Genomic DNA, 13,801 nt, shown 5'->3' with positions numbered 1-13,801 from the left:
CAAACTTATTTAGCATAAGAGAAGCGTAAGAAAAAGTGATGAGCTCCATTAAAAAAACCTCCCTTCTGAACTTTCAAAAAAGAACACTCACAATATCTTGAGCATTTTTACACCATTAGCTTACGTGCTGCATATGAAAAACAAATGCTAAATGTGGTGCCTTACTCCAAGTGGTATGGTGAATAGGTATGCCATACAATATTCCTGTCATTACTAAATGAATCTCTATTGTATCCAGGAAGCTCGTAGAGGTCTTATATGGCTTTTATTAATAGAACTATGATCTCTGTGGAATGCAAGTTGAGAAAATGCCTCATGCCTATCTTCCCTACATAACAACTGTTGCTGAGTGACATTATCAATTGCAACTTGTTAGAATAAAATAATAGGACAATGTTGCTTTCATCATTCACTACAGTTCGAAATGCAATCAGGCTTTCCAAACCGCAGATCTCTAACAGTGAAACATAGCATTATTTCCTATTTATTAGTTGTATTTAATGGACCGGCTTCTTGGGTCCACCCAAGCAGCGCTTAGCATAAAAGAAAAAGAAGGAAACAGAAGGCATCACGCTATTTACAAGTCTCATAACACTGAAAGGAGATGGGGACTCCAGCCTTCAACTACCACAATCCTGTGGATGGCTTAATTTAGGGTAACTAGGAATAACCAGTGTACTGAGCATTCCTACCATGCCTGGCCAAGGCAGACACAGCAAAGATGGCTAGCTTAGAACTCGCTGTGTTCATTCAAAAGTAGACTTTCTTATTGTAAAACTTAGAAGAAATCAGGGCATGTTCACCTCTCCAGTTGTGCAAGAACAGTATAATATATTTTGAGAAACTATAATACTACAAATTCTGCTTTCAAGTAACTTTCAAATATTACTTTAAAATAGTATAGTTACACATAAAGTGATATTCTATGAAAACTTTTGCAAAGACAGTTTGACATAATTAAAAAATAGAGTATTAAGGAAAAGCATTTTATGTTTTCAGAACTACTTAGCTTGTGCATCACAGCCCAAGTATGTATCTAAGTACACGATTAGTCGTTTGTCAAATATGCTATATTAACTTCTGCAAAATGATTCTTTCATAAGAAAGTTCCTCTATACCACCTTCTGCTTGCAGCTAAAAGCATTTTGACAGTTACTGAGTATCAGGTTTCATTTTGAGAAAATACATTCATTTTGCCTCATAAAAAGTTTATGAATGAGAATGATACCTCCTTCTATGAAGTTATCTGTATTATCAAAGTATGGACTCTTCCATACAAACCCAGCATTTACCAGTATTGGTCAGCACAGTTTATATCTCACAGACCCAAAACACCTGACAACGAATTAACTCTTAAGAGTTACACGTACACTTTGAAATCACTTCATACCACAGTGCTACTACCTCGCCCTAAAGCAACTGAACTGTAAAGCTCAGCCGAGCTCCAATTCAGCGCATGTATATACAGAGTGCTTTCGTGACATGAAGAGCTAGCTGGTATAGTAGGAAAAATCTAAAGGTTGCTTTTGATCCTCCAGTTTGTATCCAACAACAGCTGTACAAAAGGCTGAGCTATTTATTAACTCCTCACAGCCCTGGAAATACCGCCAGAGAAGAAATCTTACTGTGCAGATCACTGTCACTGCAGACAGCCTGCTAAGGAGCTAATTATACCCAAAGTTAATTTGCAATTAAGTTCATTTTTGTAGGCCAGTTTGTAGGGCACAGAAGTTTAAAAATAAATATACATATATGTGCTATGACTTTTTCCATAAAGAAAGAAATGAATAAAACGTTGACTTTTGTGAATTTTCTAGCACAATGAATAAATACATGTTTACTTCAACACAAGAAAAAAAAAGCAAAGCTAGGTACCACAACCTATTTACAACACAGCTATAACCCCTGATTGCAAAGCACTGCACTCTGAACAACTCATCAGTCCCTTTCAATTCAATGGGGCAAGTATGTGCATATCAGTGTTTACAAAGCCAGTGCCAAAGTTAAAAATAATCCAGTAAACGGGACCTTTATAATAGAATGGATCCCTTTTTCATTTAATACTTTTATGGTAGCAATACCTCTGACTTCACTGAAAAAAGAATTCAATTCTGATCATTTATTAAAACATGGATCTTTAATGCATTTTAAACAAATGTAAATGACTGCAGAGTTCTGTCCTGCATTTAGTGGTGTTCAGTTTTTTAATACTGCGGTTGATAGAATATTATATTTCTTTTTATAAAATCAGTAATGACACTAAACTGCAGGTGCTGGAACTGCTCAGCAGGAAGCAATTCAAAGCAGCCTTGAGTAAAATGGAGAAACCGTCTGATATCAAGAGCATGAAATTAGCTGAAGGCCAGTACAAAGTATTACACTAAGAGAGGAAAAAGCAAATGCACAGTACAGTGACTCTGTGTTAACAGGCGGTTTATAGCAGGCTACAAACTTTATCCTTAATACTTTACTGTTGTGGGGGAGCATCATTCCAGGAGGCATTACATAGGGTATCATATATATGGCACATGATGTAACTGTTCCACTTTTATACAAGTAACAGTTCCACTGGTTGCACTAATAAAGTCTCAGCTGGAGCACTGTTTAACATGGGGAATTAGACATCAATAAAGATGTCTCTGAACTGTGTATGAACTGGCACAGGTCCAAAGGAGAGCAACTACAGTATTTCCAGGTCTGGAAAACAAGACTGAGGAGGACAGACTAAGTTAAATCCTTTTTTCTTTATTCTAGAAAAGACAAAAACAGTAGAGGTCGGAAGACGCATGATAATAGTCTTTAAACGGATTACTTTTCATAGATGGAGAAAAACTGATAAATACCTTAATCATATTTTATGTATTTAGTTTGCGGAAATAAAGATTTAGGTGGGTCTTGAGAAGTGTTCCAGTGATGAGAACAGCAAAAATTGTAATTGGTTGCATAAGGACACTGCAGAAATCACTATTACTAAGCATTTTAAAAACAGGTTAGACAAACATTTGCCAGACAACCAATGTATATTTGATCCTAGAGCATCCAAATTACCTCTCAAGGTGCCTTTCAGCTGTACACACGAGAAAAGTTTTACTCAGACTTCATCTCCATAAATAAATTAATGTAACATACAATTAGTAGAGAGAGGTTTTATATGCACTTTTCTGGTCTTAGCTGATGCTGAACATTGATCTAGTTCTTAACTTTCAATGCTGCATACACAGCATAATAATTACTAATTATTGGGATGCTCTCCCTATCCAGCTGTTCACATACATATGAGAACCAAGGGATGGATTTAACACAGTAGATGGGTGACTATCCATACCGGAGAGAAAATATTCCTGAAATATTAAGGAACAAAATATGACCTGTTTCACTACTAGTATCTAACAACAAGACCACAGTAGGCAGACGACACAAATAAAGCTGTCTCCTTGTATTCGACAAAGAACAAGCCACAAAACAAAGGCAGCCAGCCATGAAATGTGTGATCCCTGGGCCTCAAATCCTGTACTGACCTATACATCTTCAGTTTGAGCAAAGGAGTTCCACCAAGTACTACTGCTCAGTACCTAAAATGTCCTCAATTGATACAGGCTTCCTAAAAGAAAGGCTTATTTTAACTCCAGAGTGCAAGTCAGTAAACATGAAATAGTGCCTGTGCCTGGTAGCACATGATTTCCAAAGGCTCTTCTTCAAAATTAGAGCACTCTATCCTAGCCAAGCCATTAGAACAGCAAAAAGCAATTTTGTAGTATTAGAAGCAAACTGAAAATACCAGCACTAACAGAATTAGAAGAGTACGTAATCAGGTTAAAACTAGAAAATGAAAACTAACATTTCCTCTAATTAGAATTACTTCTTGAAACACCATAAACTTCAATTAGGCAACAACAGGCTATTTTTCTGGTTTGGGTTTTTTCTTTTGAGGTTTCTCAGTTGCTTAATAAAAAACATAGAACAGGATCACTAATTAGAAGGATACTCAGTATTTAATTTTATCATTTAATGTTAAAAGCTGTAGCTTCACATTACTTATTGTACATCTTCTAGATATTTCTTTGAACAGGTTATTTTGTTCCACGGTATTGTTTAAACTCTACTGAGGTATCTCGGTGCTGCATTTCACAAATATAAACAAACCAAATCCCACAACATGGTGTGAAATGAGACAGTATCACACCCCCTTCTACAAACACAGAACAAAAGTATAGAAAAGATAAGATAAAATAGTCATTTTGAGGAGCCTTATTTGCATCCCAAAGAGCAAGGATTGGTCCTGCTAATCACAACCAACGGCTGAATTTGCAGATTGTGTAACTTCGGCTGAACATGCGCTTAGGACTGTCCCAATCCAGACCTAAACGCTGCAAGTTGGGCAGTGAAAAATTAAGACACCGAGGTGTCGAGTTGTAAAAAGTACAGTTTAAGCACAAAATAGTTGCATTAATTATTTTCTTTCAATAAACCAAGCAGAAAACCAGAAACTCTACCATATGTTTGAGGCTTTAAATCATATAAACCTCTTCTACCTGAGCAAAACAGTAACCTGCAAGAGTGATAGATTTTCATCTTTGGAATGGGCCAGCTACTAGAACGCTGTATATACATTTATTTAGATATAATAGTTCAGACAAATGACCAAACTAAAGTCTCCTGCATTCAGCAACAGGTAAGAGACTATTTTACTCTCGAACCTAATGCATGTTATTCCCTTCCTTCTAGTTTTTCCCAGTCTTTTTCCTTCCTTACTCAGACTCTGTGTCAGTCTTCCCAGAATGAGCTGCCTTAGAGCTAGCCAGCAGTTTTTGACAAAATAATTCCTGATTTCAGGCGAGGGCTACCACACTCACTGAGAGTTTTTCTGCCAGTGGGACAGTCAGTCCCATCCCACTCTACTGAATACACGTACACACCCCCACATAAATATATATATCTGTACACATGCTCACACACATACATGCCTAAGAGTTAAAAAGATGTGATTAACACACTCAGACATAAAAACTTTGGGTTTCAGACCTTTCTCTCTAAATTGTGCACAGAACACATGATATAAATCCACCTCAGGTAAATCTGCAAAGCAAGCTAACTCCTGCTTTAGGATGTGAGCCTCTCTCTCTGGTTTGCAAATTTAAATCCATAGACACAAAACATCTAACTTTTGTCCCAACATTGAAGACTGAAAAGATCTTTATGTTCGAAACTGTTTCTGGCTTGTTCCTACAGTTTCCCCCTTTGCATTAAACTTGTGTTATTTCCTCCTGTTCACGGTACGTGGGGATGAGTGGTGAAGGCAGTAAGAGGCAAGACAAGTCCTCCTGTTCCATCACCTAACTCAAATGTGATGTCATCCCAGATGACAAGGAACAACAATCAAAGACAAGCGAGGCAGCAGGGATCCCAAGTTGAGCAAAACCATGGGTCAGTCACGCACTGGGATACCAGAACGAGAAGAGAGTCTTCTGCGTTCTGTGACCTGGGCAAAGAAACTGAATGACAATGGTACTGGTTCACCACAGGTGAGCTTGGGGGAACAGCAGCACCCAGCTCTGCCAAAGTTCTGCCTGAGCAAACAGAAAAAGGAATTTTCACAAGAGCTTTCAACCCAGTAAAATTTGATGGGTTTCCACATAGATGCCCAAAAGCTCACCCTGACCAACAATAAGCTTCCGGATACCTGTCAAGACACTGATTCAAAGTGCAGAAGGGCTGTATCTTCTCAAATAAATTATTACAAGAAAATTTTAGCTTAATCAAGAAATAATTCTCAGAAATATCTGGATTAGTTTCACTAAAGTGTTGCAAAATAATCACATGCCAAGCGTGGAAAATTTCAACCACAAATGGGTAAGATGGGGAACCTTACAAGTAATTTGGAAAACTGTCTTAGATTGGGAAGTAACTGGCAACCTTAAATATAGCCATCTTAAGTACAGGCCTCTTTCCTAACAGGACATTGGCTGTACTATTTCAGTTTCATTCTGACTTTAATAACCTAAAAAAAACCCCAAACAACTTAAATAATCTAACAACACTCCTTCAGATAATCTTCGTTAAAAAATCACAGACCTACAGAAAAAAACCCAAACCATTCTTGCATATCATTTGACAAACTGAATATAAGTGAGGTTAGCAGATAAATAATTACCTGGAAAAAAAAACAGTAGCAACAATACCCCCAAACAGTAGTGATAAGATAGTAAGTACAAATATACCTTGTCCTTGAGGAACTCCGTAAAATTCAGCAGCTATCCTTGCTGCTTCCTTACGGTTTCCTTTCACGATGTAGAAATGACTCAGTATGGCAAGGCTGATCTTCACAAAAAGTTTAAAACAAAAAAGGGAAAGTATAGTAAAGTAGACATTGGATAGCTGCTGGGCAAAAGGGCGACTTTCTTCTATGACAGTCATTGCTGCGGCGAAATCTCTCTCAGTGTTTGGGTAGGGCTCTCAAATGTGTTGATAAGATCATATGGCTCCAGCCACGCACTCTTGGGAACAACTGGTCCTCAGGAAAGAAAATATCAGCTGGTCATGATGCTTGCTGCTCAAAATATGGCGATTATTTATACTGTACATAGTATTGAGTTCACTACCGCTCCTGCTAGCCTGGTAATATTCCAGTGGGATGGAATATAACAGATACAGGTTCCAAGACCCTGGATTGGACTTGTTCCACTTAAAAGGTCTGTTTCATTCCAAATTCTGCATTTCTAATTAATTTATTTACCCTATTAACACATTTAAAAATACACTGTCAAAAATATTAGTACTAAGAACTACAACTTCATGTACTAAAACAAGTAACTCAGGTAATCAGTTTTTGCTAAACTAAGCTCTCTTTCTTCTTAAGTACAATTGCTCTTTTGTGCTACTTTATGTTAGACTACTATTTTTGTCTTACAAAACTAGAACCGCATCAGTAAATACTTGAAATACACATTAATAAAGAAACAGAGATTTAATATATACCAGCTTTGACAGTCTCTTACTATTTTGTTCAGAATGAAAATATCTAGGATATATGGCTTATAGCATTACACAAAAAAAAGTATTCAGAGCAGACTATAAAAATCAAACTCCTAGATAATTTTATAAATAAGATCTTAAAGTATCTAAAATAAAATTAATTAAAATGTAATTAAAATTAAATAAATGCAGTGGTAAATATACAACCTCGAAAATTCTAATGCTTATGATAGACATTTCACTGTGCTGCATCATATTATTTTAAACCTATGACATGGCAGGCTTTATTTCTTGGCCAGTTTTAGAAAGGGGAATCTAAATTCCTCAGATTTTTTAAGAATTAATTTTCTTATATACCGTAAAGTTATTACTCATAGTCATCAGCAGTTACGCACAAATTGTTCCATTAGTGTGAGTAACTGCTGAGTAAATAATGGTGTCACAACACGAGGAGCTGCAGGACAGAACTAGATTCCTAAGTAAGCTATAACCCTAAAATAAATAATCGCGGCAGTATAGGAAAGAGTCCTGTTTTAACCTTTTCTATTTCCTTTTAAATAAAAAACATACTGTCTTCAATTATAGTTTAAAATACTCTACCCATAGTAATCTTAAACTTCAACACCCTTTCTAGTCTACCCTGGATTCTCGTTTGACGGTCAGAAAAAAAGCATTTTAGAATGTTGGCAAGTGTCCCTCAGGAACAGAGGGTCTGAGCCAAACGTCCCTGCATCCACAGATCCCCCTGACTTCAGCAAACAGCATCGCAGACATTAAGGATATGATCCAAAATCACATTTCTGTAAGGAAAGTGGCAAAATACAGAACCTCTTATCATCTGACTCCAGAAGTAATGTATTAGAGCAAGAAACTACAATGTCTTATGGAAACTACACTCAAATAAACCTATATAAATGAAGAAAAGACAACGATAAAAGGAAATGTGCTTGGAAATAATTATCAAGATTTTTAACAGACAGGAACCGAATTGTGCTTATCTTGAGAGAAACAGACATTCAGTCTTTTTCTCTGAAAAAAAAAATTAATCCACATTAAAATCAAAAGAGTAGAAAGAAAAGGCAATTAAAAAGAAGTTTACACTGTAAACTCTATTAGTAAGTGAAAAAATATACGCATTTTCTCCTAAATTTCATTTATAGACATTTTCTCATCCAGCCAAAATAGGAACTGCTCTCCTCATACCATAGTTAGAAGCAAGAGTGAGTACTTAAAATGCCATATGAAAATCCCTTTTTATATTTGGCACATTGTTATCTGACACTGAATTGAGGTGTCATGTTTTCCATAAGGATAAATAGGCATTATGTTCTGAGCCACCACTGCCAATTTCCGTTTCAATCATTAATAGAAATGATATTTTCCTTAGTAACACATCCAGTATTGGAATTTCTAACTTCTTCCATACTATTACTAGTATTATTCAGCGTAACTCAATCAGTCCACAGAATTCCCCAGCCATTTTAAGTACCTGTTTTGCGAATTTACCATGCAGAACAAGGAAGAACCTGAATTATCTCAAGGAAAACATTTTTCCTTTTCATAGTGTTTCACCTGACCCCTTTTTTTCCTGAGTCCACATTGTGTCCTCCAGTAACTGTGCTTTCTCATCTGGGCTTCTCTCACGTTTCGTTAATTAACAAAATAGTCTTTCTTTGTACAGGCGAAAATCAAAATAGCAATTACTATAAATAATTAAATATAAATAACATAACAAATACAAAAACATAAATAACAGGTGGAGTTAACAGCAGCGCTCAGAGTTAAACTTCCCCTTACAATTCTGTCTCCTGCTTCTTATAACTGCAGTAGGTATATCACTGAAAAGAAACTCCTCAGTTGTTAGGTTGTCTTCTTCAGGTCAAACTTTCTGTAAAGGGTCAAGAAAAATAACAAAAACCTTTTCAAAAATGGTGCTGTGGATGCATGTAATATTTTGTAAGTGATCTTTCAAAAATCCCATTGATCTGTAGAACTTCTCCTTCTAGAAACAACATGTAAAATGAGCAGCAGGATTATTCCTGTATCACAGCTTGTCTTTCGTCCTCTCAAAAATTTCCCTCCTTAGCTATAAACTACATAAAAATGAAAGAAATTATGAGCTTTGAGAATTTCAGTTCACGTATACTCAGAAACAGCTGGCAAAATTAGTCTGCTAATAATATTTCTTCTTTTTTAAAGTAAGCGCGTGCCAGCTTAACTGGAAACCCTCCCAACTGCACAGAACAATCAAGTTTATCCTAATCTGAGGCTACTAAAGCTCTGCAGCAATTGCTTTTACAGTTTGTTGGCAAACCCACGCTACCAGGCACCCAGGCATGAAAACAGAGCAAGTGCTCAGATGTTAACGCTCACACGGCATTTTGGAAGAATCAACAATGTGAACACTGAGAGTTGAACCCAAAATAGCTGCAAGCAAGCCCATGCCGACTGGGAGAATCAGGAACAGAAAGCTACAGATGCTGTAACGGAAGCAGAAAGTAGAAGCATAAGTAAATACATAAAGGATCTGATGGTCAACGTGATGCCATGGAAGAGTGTAAAAAACTGGCATGGAAGTGTTCCAAATTCTCTACTGCATGGCAACAGAAAGCAATTGGAGTCTGGCCTTGCAGCAGAGCAGAATATGGAGAGCTTCCAAATAGAAATTCATCAGTAATATGTAACAAACATACAACATTATAAAAATATCAGAGCACTTGAAAAAAGCAGTGGCTTAATCTGGACATTCCCGTTTCCTCTATCGTTTTGATTTTCGGGAAGGAAACATCTCTGCCTCATTTCCTCACTTGTAAAATGGGTTTAAAAGGACCCCTGAAGAGGAATATTTTGAACATGACTCGGCTGCTGTTAACAAAACACTCAGACATTCTGGTGAAAACAATACTGAAACTAATTAGGTATCTAATAATTTTTCTTTTAATAGAAAATTTGGATAACAAACCTAAATAAAATGAAATATTGAATGTTCATTCAGGTACAAAAGCCTGTTCATTCAGGCTACAAAAAGGACAGCATGTAAAATTATTATAACATTTCAGGTTTTCTCATAGCACCCAGGAAAATGGCACCAAGCTACACTGCAGATAAACAATATTAGGATTTTTGTTTTGTTTTTAGAACATAGTAATACTGTGACACACAAGGATCCCCATAGCTTGACATACGAGGAAATTCCCAGCAAATAAAACAAGAAGAAGGTAATCATTTATCTGGTATGCCTTCCCCATTTCTGGCAATTAAGTATTTTAATTTTAAAACCACTTAAAAACCATCAAATGCTGTAATTTATCATCTTAAATTCCCTTTTCATGTAGCTTGGTCAGTTATCATTTCTAAAGAACATAACCAGAATACTCAAGATAGCAATATTGTCATTTATAATGACAATAAAAGCAGTTAATTTCAAACTCCGGTGTCACACAAAGTAGCCTGCCCTTTAATGCCTTACTGTGTAGTGGCCAAGCGCAGAAAGTATTCTGCAGCGGTAGCACCTGTTTATGCTAATTCAAACTGTTTGTGAAATCTAGTGCAATTTACCCACAACATATTTGAGTAACTTTTAGAGGAAACTATGCTCTATCTTCCATGATTAATTACATAACCACATTAATAAAGTCCTTATTTTATTCTGGCAATTATTCCTCAATGTTGTAGAAGACTGGCGTGCTAATTTTCAGTAAGGCAAGATACACAAGAAAAATAACACAATTGATATCATATTTAGTCTTTGAAGGCATTTTTTTAATACTAAAGACTGTAAAACCACTAGAAATATGATTTCTTTACACCATATACTGTGTCTTTAGTTCTTGAAAATACACTTACTTCTAATTAAATCTTTTAAAGTAATATCCTTAAATTAGATTCATATAGGCTGCAGGAGAGAAATTATACTTACGGCACAAATTCTGTTCCGGTTAGTCTTAAGTTTGCTTCAGTATTTTGGAGACGCACCTAAATGCCCGAAAGTTAAAATGTTTTTTAAAGACAAGATATGCAATACGGTATGAGGAATTACTTGTATAATTCTTCACCTGCCTGTCCTTCTCCACATATAAGAGATTTAGCTAAAAATACACAAGAAGTTAAAATAGTAGTCCTGGTTTTGAAACTTCTGGCTAGTAACAAATGTAACAGAAGATACTTTAATGAAATAGGATGCCAAGCAGAGGAACAGAAATTCTTAGGTGCTTCGAAGAATGCACTATTTTATACATTATAGACAACCCACCAAGAGAAATTAATAAAACAACGACCTCAGAACAGAAAGAGTTTACAACAAAATCAGGAAGAAGCCACTAGTTCTAGTACTGAGTTTCTGATGTAAGCATACCGTGCTTCATCAAGGACTCAAAAATGCTGAGAAGCCTGAGCCACCAAAAAGGCAATATCTAATTCAGCATGAAAAGTGACCTGATTAGTGACCTGCTGACTTGCATTTTAATAGGTGTATGGGATGCTAATCCTCAATACTTAAAATTTTATCTGACTCATCTAAAGTTATTGAATGACATTTATGTCATTTCCTCCTTGATGTATGTTCTTTAAGCATTTTTTCTATTATTTTCTATTCAAAGCATTTGAACTGAATAAATCTAGACATAAAGCAACTATTTAAAAATGCATTTGCTCATATAGTTGTTATGCAAAACGTTACCTTAAGTTACCATTGAAGGTAAGGCTAAAAAAAAATAGACATACCATAAAACAATTATTAAAAAATACTAAATGTTCTTTTCAGCAATATGCTTCATAAGTTAAGGATATTATGCATCTATGCTTAGACACAGAAAAACAAACAAATCGTATTTATATGATAGCTACAAGAAATTCAGAAATAGGAGTTATTGGAAGACATCAAAGAGCTGCTGGGCCCTTTTCCAAACAGGAACTCAAGCCCATGAGCACAATCCAGACATTTCTCTTTGTAAAATAGAAAGAGGAGAGGTGGCCAAAGTACTGACTTTGTGTGACTGTTTTGGAGGAATGAAAAGAAGAAAAGTGAGAGAACACAAACTTTGATGCAGAGCAGACCAAGCTCGGTTCAGATCCAAACTGCTTTTTCACTGCACCATGCTGCTATCCTTAAAAATTCTAGATTTACTCGGCCACATGACAAAACCATAGTCTTAGCACAAAAACACGAGTTGTGTTGCCAACTGAAGCAAACACACCACTCTAAAACAAACAAACAAAGGGCCTACATCTCCTTTTTACAGCTTTTTTTCCTGAAGTACCTTAATGCCAGGTCAGTCCAGAATGTACACAAACAATGCAGTGTGAAGTTACAACTGATGTCGTAAGGTATGTTTCATTCAGATTGCTGCAGTTCTCATAATTCACGCTAGTCTCCTGATCACCAAAACCCTCTTTCAAAATGCAATGCAATGACACCTTAAGTGTCGTAACAGGGGAAAATCAGAGTAAATGTTGTAAAACATGTTACTCTCCTCCTCTTGGTAGTCACACTCTGACTTCTGACAGTATTCTACTGAACAGCTATGTATTTAGAAACCATTCCTCTTCTCTCATAAGACTATGAAACACACCACTTAATTTAAAAAGCTTTAATGCACAAATATTTATCTTATACAAGTTTTGTTTCATAGTTTCTTTCTGTATTTTGGTGTAGCCCATTATTTCCCATCAGTTCTGAAACTGCTCCAGAAAGTCCAAATTCATGCTGTTGGGTAGATACAGTAGTACATTTTATTTTTTTTTTTAACTCCACTGTATTAAAATCTGCTCTGACACAATTTAGGTTCTATACAAATAAAGTTCTTCTTCATCATTTGTAACATCATGAAAAGTTTGCTTATTCTACTGCTAGCATTTAATGAATTTAAACTGGGTTTATACAGGTGTTTTGTCTTTCCTGTCTGTTGAAAATACTACTCCAAATCTAGAAAATAGTTCTAACATACAGACTTACATATCAGGATTTTGAGAGGATGGAATTACTGGTCAAGGATTTAAATGTCAATCAGTATCTCTAGATGTAAGAGACATTCTCTGTATCACATGTATTTAAAAACATGAAAAGTAACTCAGATATTCAAGCAATTATGAAATTCCAGTTTTCTAATTTTCTCAGTTCTTTGAAAGAACACAGAGAAATTTTAAAGCTTTATCACTTTATTATACACCCACTGGATAGCTACTTCTCACAATGGTGATAGATTCCACTTCAACTACAAGTCTAATATCAAACCATCCCTGCTATCAGCAACATCATCATACGAGCATGCTTGATTCACTTAACCAGCCCAACTAATCACTGACAGTAAAGTTCCATACAGAAGGGAAGCAAGTATAACTGACCTGTTTAGAAGTAAATTCAGTCTGAGTTCTGCTAAGAAACCTGGTGCGTTTGTCCTGCAGCATTTGTTGCAGTCCTCTTTGGATACCTAACACAACCCAATTAGTAAGAGTATTACAGAAGATACCAAGTCATGTGTGTACTTGGAGACATTACTAAAAGCAGAAACGTGTCAGACCACAGGCACACACCGCCTGCTGACAGACAAACTCTAGCAAATCTTGGCCCCCCAGGAGTTTAAGAAGTTCCCACCTCCAGCTGCCCATTCCATTCCTCAGCTGAAGGTTCCTGCCCCTCCTTCTGCCTTCCTGGAAATCAACAGGAAGGAATGTGTATTGGTATTCAGCCACTTCAGTTCAAAATCTGGCAATTTAAACTGTTGTTGAGTTTAAACTAACCTTTTGGACTTCACACTGAAAAAAACACTCGCATCCCCTACCACCCACTCCGCTACAGAGATAGTAACCTCCAGTTAAAAAGCAGCAGCAA

The 13,801-nt window shown here is 36.2% G+C and overlaps 1 protein-coding gene across 7 annotated transcripts in view; it reads right to left on the bottom strand.

The window, feature by feature from the left end:
- ASB5 (ankyrin repeat and SOCS box containing 5) overlaps positions 1 to 13,801 on the bottom strand; it is a 42,006-nt gene that overhangs the window by 23,455 nt on the left and 4,750 nt on the right. For 2 of the 7 annotated variants that reach the window (XM_082482162.1, XM_082482165.1), the window contains exons 3-6: positions 13,315 to 13,400; positions 10,892 to 10,947; positions 8,770 to 8,860; positions 6,219 to 6,505 (exon numbers count right to left, since the gene is read on the bottom strand). In XM_082482162.1, coding sequence (XP_082338288.1) covers positions 6,219 to 6,414 — 196 coding nt within the window. In that variant the 5' untranslated portion in view covers positions 6,415 to 6,505; positions 8,770 to 8,860; positions 10,892 to 10,947; positions 13,315 to 13,400. Of the gene's footprint in view, positions 1 to 6,218; positions 6,512 to 8,769; positions 8,861 to 10,891; positions 10,948 to 13,314; positions 13,401 to 13,801 lie in introns of all 7 variants that reach the window. The other 5 variants (XM_082482163.1, XM_082482166.1, XM_082482164.1 and 2 more) reach the window with 5 other exon arrangements.

Source organism: Vanellus vanellus (assembly GCF_965231255.1).
Source record: "Vanellus vanellus genome assembly, chromosome: 4".
NCBI lineage: Eukaryota > Metazoa > Chordata > Aves > Charadriiformes > Charadriidae > Vanellus > Vanellus vanellus.
The sequence above is the reverse complement of the archived record's forward strand: the minus strand, read 5'-3'. Positions and strand labels throughout refer to the sequence as shown.